We start from the raw sequence: 9,101 nt of genomic DNA, 5'->3' as shown, positions 1-9,101 counted from the left end.
ATAAAGAAATAAAGAGTTAGAATTTAGAATTCTCAAAATTAATATATATAATAGAAATATTTTAGTCATTTTTTATAATAGAGTATTATAGTCATTTTCTATAAAAAATAATATTAATTTAGATCAATTCAAGATTTGCTTCGTTATTTTTTCAATCAAATTAATTTATCTGACCTAATTTTGACAAAAATAATACGATTTAATCGATTATATATGTTAAATTTTAATTACTAAAAAATATTTTTTTAAAAAAATATTTTAAACGTCTTTATCCGAGTCGCTGTATAAAACAACTTAAAAAGTTAGCAAACAATTGAGTTATGGTTATCCAATATATCTCGTTTAATTCTAGAGAAATGATGTCAATATTATTCTTTATCGATCCATGTTTTTTAGAGTTTTGTGTACACTTTTCAAAATAAGTAATTAGAGATATAATTATTTATATTATTTTTTTATCATTTAAATTTTGAAAAAAAATAATTTTATGACATAATATTAAAGTTATTATGCAAAAGACAAAATAATTGGTTTAAAATGATTTATCTGAAAAATAATAATTTTTTATAATTCGAAAATTTTAATCCGATTTTTAACGATTTAAATAATTAATCTAAACGATCTTTGACACATCAACTGGTCATTATTTATATAGAGACTGCTTAGTTTAATTATTTGAATAATGATGAATCAATTAGATTAATTAATTAAATAGTTAAGAATTGATTAAAGACTTTTGAATTGTGAGAGAGTACTCGTAAAGATATTTGCTCCTAACAATAAGCATACCTAAATCTACATGGAGCTGATTTTTTTTATCGTGAATTGTTTTGGGCCTAAGTTTACGTAGTTTTTGTTCGTTGTCTGTTTTAAATACATTATAAATTTAGGCCCAAAAAAGAAGAAAGAAAGAAAAGAAAAGAAAAAGGAAAGAAAGGGTTAGGGGTGGCGCCGCTAGAAGGTGAGTGTGATTGAGGGCAGTTGAGTATGGCAGGGGTACCAACGACGCTGGAGGAAGTGCGAACGCTATGGATTGGAGACCTTCAGTACTGGGTCGACGAATCATACCTCACTCAGTGCTTCGCACACACTGGCGAAGTTGTTTCCATTAAGATCATCCGCAACAAGCTCACCGGCCACCCCGAAGGCTACGGCTTTGTTGAGTTCCTCTCCCACGCCGCCGCCGAGCGCGTTCTCCACTCCTACAACGGCACTCCCATGCCCGGAACCGACCACAACTTCCGCCTCAATTGGGCCTCCTTCGGCGTCGGCGACCGCAGGCCCGACGCCGGCCCCGACCACTCCATCTTCGTCGGCGACCTCGCCCCTGACGTCACTGATTACCTCCTCCAGGAGACTTTTCGCGCCAATTACCCTTCCGTTAGAGGCGCCAAGGTCGTTACGGACCCTAACACTGGTCGATCCAAGGGCTATGGTTTCGTTAAATTCGCCGATGAGAACGAGAGGAACCGCGCCATGTCGGAGATGAATGGAGTTTATTGCTCCACCAGGCCCATGCGTATTAGCGCTGCTACACCCAAGAAAACCACCGCCTTTCAGCAGCAGTATGCTCCAGCTAAAGGTAAATGTTGTTAGATAACTCAACTCAAATTCACTTATTGAATTGTTCAACTTTATTCTTTATTCTATGTTAAACGCAGGGTTAAGTAGTAGTTATTGTTAATATAATTGAAATCCAGTTAGTGAAGGCAATGTGTTGTTTCAATGCATACATAACTTAAATGTTAATTAGACTGGAATGTGTTATGAGGTTTGTTCTGTCAATTAGACTAGTTTGTGTATGTTTGCTTTTACTATTATGCTATTTCATTTGAGCATAACGTGGAAGAGAGACTTATATGTCAATGGATGTTTGTGGCAGCAATATATCCAGTCCCAGCGTATACTGCTCCAGTTCCGCCGGAATATGATATGAATAATACCACGGTGAGAAATGATCATATAGATGCAATTTTTATGGTTTTCATTTTATTTTATTTTATTTTTTTAATTTGTAATATTGTCTAACATTGCTGTGTTTTGCAAGGTTTATGTTGGTAATTTGGATCTTAATGTCACGGAGGAGGAGCTGAAGCAAGCCTTTATGCAATTTGGGGATATTGTGTCTATCAAAGTTCATGCTGGCAAAGGATTTGGTTTTGTTCAATTTGGGACTAGGTTTTCCTTTCTTTTCCCTTAGTCTTTTCTAACATTTGAATATTTTATGTGATTACTCTCTAGTATTTTGAAACTAAAGAGGTAATGATATTATTTTGATTGTTTGTATCTACCCTCCGCTTTCCAAGGCAGTAAGTTTCATGTGGCCTGATGTTACACTGCATCTTGTGAGGTCTTTAAACAATCCCTTTTTTAGGGTGTTTTTCCTATTTCTTTTTTCTTTCTCCTGTTATGCGGTCTTTTAAACTCTCTGACCACTTGTGTATGTAGAGCGTCTGCTGAAGAAGCCATTCAGAAGATGCAGGGGAAGGTGGTAGGTCAACAAGTGGTTCAACTTTCTTGGGCTAGTACAACTAGACAGGTGATTTTACCCTTTAACTTTTTGACCAAGTGAATTTTAGTTTGTCATGCTGTGACCTGTGCATGTGTGTAGTCTTGTAGTATGTCATGCATTTTAATTTTAGGAGCTGCTACATTGTGTATCAAAACATCTTGGTTCTAGGATAATTTTGATGAGCCTTTTAGTATGTGTTGCCATGTTTAGTGATTTGGTAGGAAGTGCATGTTTTGAATATAAGTTTAGGCTCAACTATTTGATACTATGATCGTTACAAATTTACAAGCCATTCCAACAAGTAGCAAAGAGTAACCTGAACCTGAACCTAAACAAAGCCTTTTTCCTAATAGATGGGGTTGGCTACATGGATCCAAAGACATCATCGCGTCGTGTCTATGCATTGTAACCGGTCAAAGTTTTTCATGGGCTGTCTCGGGCCTAACACACATGGATCCAAAGATGTCACTGTGCCGTGGCCATGCATAGGGATGCGACAAGGTTATACACGGGCTATTGCAACCCTAACACAACCTTCCCCGTCTGGGCTTGGGACTGACTATGTAACATAGCCCGAGCTAAGTAGCATAAGAGTAACAAGAAAACAAAGTTCAGTACCAAATCATAGTTACTTATTTACATTAAATCCTTAAGGCTTTAAATGGTCAGTAGAAAGGTTTTAGGCTCAATTTTTGTTGCAAGATTTTAATTAGCTTGTTATGGGCCCTTGCTGCATTTTCTGGCTTATCATAACCTTGGAGTGGTACAACTTTCCCACCCCACCCTTTCATTCAGGATGATAAATGAAAACATTCGTCAATACTGAGTAGATAAATTTTATTGTGACACGGTATAAATGAAAACTTTCGAGAGTTTTTGTGAAAAACAGTGAAGTAGGTGTGTTTTATTACATGTATTTCCCCTTTTTCCTGCATGTGAAAATAAAAATAAGTTATATTTATTGAAAGATATTGATTTATTAATTCTCCAATGATGAGGATGGCCAGTAGCAAATGTACTACCATGCTACAATAATATAAGATTCATTCCTTTTGATGTTTAATTCTCAGCATTCAGGACTTTCCTCTGTTTCTCCTTTATAACATAAACGTCGTTAGAATTCTAGATTCACACGTACGAATGAGTTTGTATTGCTGATTTTCTCATTGAATTGCTGGTATGTAATTCACATTTCTTGTTTTTCGATGCAGAATTATATTAGCACTAACAAATTTTTTTATTGAAACCATTCCAGGATCCTGGTAGCTGGGGGCAACAGATGGATCCAAATCAATGGAGTGCCTACTATGGGTACGGCCAGGGTTATGAAGCCTATGCTTATGGAGCTACTCAAGATCCTTCATTGTATGCATATGGTGCATATGCTGGTTATGCGCAATACCCCCAACAGGTTAGTACCTAAAATTTAGTATACATACTGGCTCTTGTGGCAGAGAACGATTTCATCACACTACTCATGCAAATGAATTGCTCGTCTTTATTTTCAGGTTGAAGGGGCTCAAGACATGTCGGTTATGTCTGTTCCTTCAGAGGAGTTGTATGATCCTCTTGCAATGCCTGATGTAGATAAGTAAGCTATTCTTTATTCCCATTTAAAAGCTAAAACCATGAACATTTTTGGTTGATAGTGTATTTATATATGAATAATTAAGATGGATGTTTTGGCAGGTTAAATGCTGCATATCTCTCAGTACATGGAAGTGCCATTTTAGGACGTCATCTGTGGCAAAAAACCTCGCCATTCGTACAACAAGCTTAGCATGTATTTGTGTTATTGGATATGTAAATGTCAAACAAGCGGATAATCCGAACATGCATTTTACTTTCAGTTTTTGTACAATAAGTAGTAGTTCTAGAATTCACTATAGCAGGTTTATATTTATCATTAGTTGAGTGAGAAGAGCATGAAATAGTTAGATTGATGAGGTGTAGAACTTAGAATATTCTGTTTCATCATCATGCAACTAGTGTAATTTTGTTCTATAATACATCATTGAATATGACTACTGTTTTTTGTTTTTATTACACTATATTGCTTTTTGTTGATTCAGCATTGTTATCTATAACTAATCATTGAATTAATCTGACAAGAATATAGCCCTAATTCTCATTAACTCCGTTGATAGGAGTCTGCAACTAACTACACTTGATGTATCACAACAAAGACATCTATGTTTTGTCTTCGGACATTTATGCTCTGATTTGATTTGTTATAATTTATTTTATTTATAAATATCTGGTTGATGATATTGCAACTCATAATTCTCCAGTCCAGCAACCACATAATCAGAAAAGGAAAGGAAGCTATAAACACTTATCATCTAATAATACTTATGATGGTGAAAGTAATCAGGGGTTAGCGAAATATGATCTGCGTTTTGATGGTGTCTTTAGGCCAAGCAAGACAAGGAGCAACCCCAGATAATCATAGTTGTAAGAGACCTCAAGAAGCTGAAACTTGTTCAGTGTCCATGGTGGATACCTATACCAGAAATCAGTGAGGAAGCTTCTTCTAACTACTGCCTTATGGCTGCTGAATGTGTCAAAAGAGAACTTCCCATGGTACATTCCAAATCCACTTTCTCCAACTCCACCAAATGGTAGAGAATCCGCTGCATACTGCACATTATTCTAAATCAATGTTCATATATAACATTTTTGAAGCATGTGAAAGTTAAAGATCAAGAGTAGATAGAAGAATACTTGTAGAATTGCATCATTGAAAGTTAAACTGCCCGAAGATGTTTCAGATATCATTCTATTCTGCAGTGTCTTATCTTTGGAAAAGACATAGAGTGCAAGAGGCTTAGGCCTAGAGCTTATGAATTTAATACTGTCTTCAATTTTGTCCACCTGAAAATTATTAAAGGCAACATTAAGAAAAACGTCAATTCTATATATAGCATGATTTTCACCGAATCTTACAGTAATAATTGGAAGCAATGGGCCAAAAATTTCTTCTGTCATGATTGCTGATTCAAGTGGGGGATTCAACAAGATTGTTGGCTCAATAAATCTGCACATAGATTTATATTACATATTGATATAGATATGATGAAAAATAATGTGTCTCCAAGTAATTAACAAACAAGTGAAAAAGTATAGTGTTAAAACTTACAAGTTTCTTTCGTCCATAGAGCCTCCATAAACCACAGATTTCTTGATCTCTGGATCAGCCAAAAGATTTTTCAATCTAGACAAGTGTTGTTTATTAACTATCCTCGCAATGGTCTTGGAGTCTTTTGGGTTCTCCCCAAACATTTTCTTGATCCATAATTTCATCAATTCTACCTGAAGAAAAATCAAGAGCAACTAACTTAGCTAATCACACACTCCATCAAATATAGACAGCATATGAAGACACATGAATGAATGAGAAATAACGTACCAGTTTTGGATAGTATTGATTTTCCACGAGGACATAGTCAATTGCTATGCATGCTTGACCACCACATGCCCCATATTTTCCCACTAGAATCCGCTTCACCGTTACCTTTTGATTCAATGGAAAACTTACTTTGTTAATCAACATAAACAATATAATCTCTTCATGAGTTTAACATATTTTGAGAACAGTAAGACAGTGACAAAAACTCATCTTATTCAATTATCAGAAAATCTCAAAAGTCTGTTTTTCAACAAATTGTAGCCAGCATTTGGCCTTTAACATTCTGTTGCATTTGAATTTTTTCTGGACTTATGATAAAATTTACTAGCATTGTAGCAGTACTGATTCCATTATTTCGATCCGACATAATGTAAACATGAAAAGATTATCTGAAGTCACCTCCAAGTCCCAAGAAGATGAAAGTGAATCAACAACTGCAGGACATTTTCCACCCAACTCCAAAGTCACAGGAGTCAAATGCTTGGCTGCTGCTGACATCACAATCTTCCCCACACGTGCACTTCCTATATAGTATTAGTGTTGTTTTACATTCACAAAACCATATGAAGAAGAGTGTAGTGATTTGTGTTTTGTGTAGTAGTGTACCTGTGAAGAAGATTTTGTCCCATTTATGCTGGAGAAGGTGCTGAGATTCATGGGGTCCACCTTGTACAACCTTAATGGCTTTGTTGTCCAGGAAATTGGGAAGTCCAAGGGCAAGTATGGAAGAACATGCTGGTGACAACTCTGAAGGCTTTAAGACCACCGTGTTTCCAGCTGCTACTGCTCCTATTAGTGGCTCCAAGGATAAACCTGTCATTAATTAAATTGTAACTCCCTCTATTAATTTGCTATACAGATACTTGATCAACATAAAGGAAAATGGTTCAAAAAGCATGACTCACCAAAGGGAAAATTCCAAGATGAAATAATGAGGACTAGGCCCAGAGGTTCAGGAACAATTTCTGCACTACTAAGCAGTGCTATTTGTGGCAATTTAGCCTATCAAAAAACAAATTTGAATCCATTAGTCTTGAATGTTTATCTCTGAAATTAAAAAAAAAAAGGAATTAGGAAAATTGGCACTGATCTCACCTTTTTGCCTGATATCCAATATTTTAAGTTACTCAATGCAAAATTCAAAGACTTCATCAAAGTTCCCATCTGCTTAAAAGAGCCAATTCGTTAATTAGCAATTAGAACTGAGAAATAGTTTTCTTTTTTTTTTAATGTTACTATTATTACTACCCCAATGCATGCATAATGCATGAATTTAAAAGAAAGCTTAAATTAGGAAGGAACTATAGTGATTAAAGATTAAACTAATAGAAAGGCAATAATAATAATGTTAAATATTTTCATTAAACTTAGAAGTGGTAACAAGTATATATGATGACACACTTTTTTGAACAGAAACAAACCATTTTCAAGTGTAATTATAAACAAATTAAATAAAGGCATAACCTCATCTCTAAAAGCTTCAACATGATGCTTTCCTAAGTCAAGCATTAAGGCCTTCAAAATATCTTCTTCTTTTTCAATGAGGAAACGACACAACCCTTTGAGTTGTGATTCTCTCCATGACACTTTCTTTGTCTCTCCACTCCCATAATACTCCTTCATACCATTCATTTCTTTCTCAAAAGTCTCCATTGTTTCTTTGTGATGATCCCTCTGCTTACACCTCTAGTAGTATTTATATTTGTTATGGTGACTGTGGTGTGGAGATTATATGGTCATTTACACATGTCTTTTGTGCTACTTGTGTGGTAGCTAGGTGGTCAAGTAGACCTTCATAACCATCAACCCAGAAGACAATCAAGGATTCAAGGATTATATCTAATTATTATAATTAAACATTAAATACGCACGTTATCTCATTTATATAACTATACTATATAATATAATATAATATATTAATTTTATTTTTCATGAATAAAAGGTTAATCTAAGAGGCTAGTATTAATTTTCAATACCCTCAACCATTTGCATTTATTATTATTTATTGGAATATACTACACGCCAAAATTTTACGATGTAAAGGATTTGATTTTATCTAGGAAGCACGCCAAAGTGGTTACACGTCCAATTTTTGTTATTATGACTGTGAAAATTCCAATTTGATTTGTACTGTAATATTGTTTAATTTCAATCATGCAGAAATTCTCTTATTATTCATGTTAGTATACCAAATCATAAAGCATTATTAGATCACAAAAAATAGCTATTCAATTTGGTTTCTAATAATGCACTTATATAATATAAGTTATAATATCTGCAAACTCTATAATTAATGTGTCTTTTGAATGCATCTTCAGATCCTCTATCTACCTTTAGTAACATTACTGTCTCATATTAAAGGAAACATGTCCTTTTTATTATATTAAAATATAAATTTTTATGTGTTCATTTGTTAGCCATAAAATATTTTATCTTGTTAAACACTCCTGCATATATTATCACATGTTTTACAGGAAAAGGTGTGATAGAAGTTAAGGCCTTGTAATAAAATAACATTACATGCCATTGACTGCACTAACTTTTTTTTTTAATTATTATTGTTATATATATATAAGCGCATGACACGTGGTGATCTATTGGTAGTTAGGTAACTTAGGCTGGATTAATAGTACAAAAGTAGTTGTACAATAAATTTTACAGCAAGGTAGAAATTAAAGTTATGGGCATGTATATTGGACATTATTTATGTATGTTGAAGAATTAATGAATGAATTGACACAAAGTAGCCTCTCCTTATACTTACCAAAGTACTGCTTGAAACTGTCTAGTCAACTTTTTTGAACAGTCTTATTTTTTGTTACTAGAGAATATTAATATTGAAAGAATTCACTTTGTTTTAATGATGTTAGTTGATAATTGATCTAAAACAAAGAATAAGCAACAGAATTGCATGATGAGGCGCAAGTTTAGCATGTGTTTTCTACCATATTTTGTTTTAGAAATTCCTAACTAAGTAAAGTGCGCACATGAAAATAGTGATGAGCAACAAAACAGCATGTTTGTTTGGGATGCTATAGAGTATAGAGATGAGGAATAAATTTATATGTTACTGAAAATGGAAGATGGCGTAAATAGTAATACTATGTCATAGTTGACTAGAAAATAATTGGCCATGTCTGCAATGGTTTGTGCACTGAACATCAAATGCCTTTAAAGGCT

At 34.2% G+C, this 9,101-nt stretch overlaps 2 protein-coding genes across 3 annotated transcripts; one reads left to right on the top strand and one right to left on the bottom strand.

The window, feature by feature from the left end:
• The first annotated feature begins 923 nt into the window (after window positions 1-923).
• On the top strand, window positions 924-4,579 carry LOC107476802 (polyadenylate-binding protein RBP47B'). The gene is made up of 7 exons (XM_016096710.3): window positions 924-1,582; window positions 1,883-1,947; window positions 2,048-2,178; window positions 2,449-2,539; window positions 3,768-3,923; window positions 4,021-4,103; window positions 4,202-4,579. The coding sequence occupies exons 1-7, from the start codon at window positions 988-990 to the stop codon at window positions 4,290-4,292; spliced, it is 1,212 nt and encodes a 403-aa protein (XP_015952196.1). The 5' UTR covers window positions 924-987; the 3' UTR covers window positions 4,293-4,579.
• Window positions 4,580-4,685: 106 nt separating this feature from the next.
• On the bottom strand, window positions 4,686-7,746 carry LOC107476800 (aldehyde dehydrogenase family 3 member F1). Of its 2 annotated transcripts, none has more exons than XM_052258180.1 (10): window positions 7,386-7,746; window positions 7,017-7,085; window positions 6,827-6,923; window positions 6,528-6,734; window positions 6,321-6,445; window positions 5,922-6,026; window positions 5,652-5,824; window positions 5,459-5,549; window positions 5,237-5,386; window positions 4,686-5,164 (listed from the first exon to the last, which is right to left on the bottom strand). In XM_052258180.1, exons 1-10 carry the CDS (start codon window positions 7,572-7,574, stop codon window positions 4,883-4,885), a joined length of 1,488 nt encoding a protein of 495 aa, XP_052114140.1. In that variant the 5' UTR covers window positions 7,575-7,746; the 3' UTR covers window positions 4,686-4,882. The 2 variants fall into 2 exon arrangements, with proteins under 2 accessions (XP_052114140.1, XP_015952195.1); XM_016096709.3 differs by having other exon boundaries at window positions 4,686-5,152.
• Window positions 7,747-9,101: the final 1,355 nt, after the last annotated feature.

Source organism: Arachis duranensis, chromosome 3 (genome assembly GCF_000817695.3).
Source record: "Arachis duranensis cultivar V14167 chromosome 3, aradu.V14167.gnm2.J7QH, whole genome shotgun sequence".
Lineage (NCBI taxonomy): Eukaryota > Viridiplantae > Streptophyta > Magnoliopsida > Fabales > Fabaceae > Arachis > Arachis duranensis.
Note: the sequence above shows the minus strand (reverse complement) of the source record. Positions and strands in the feature narration are given on the sequence as shown.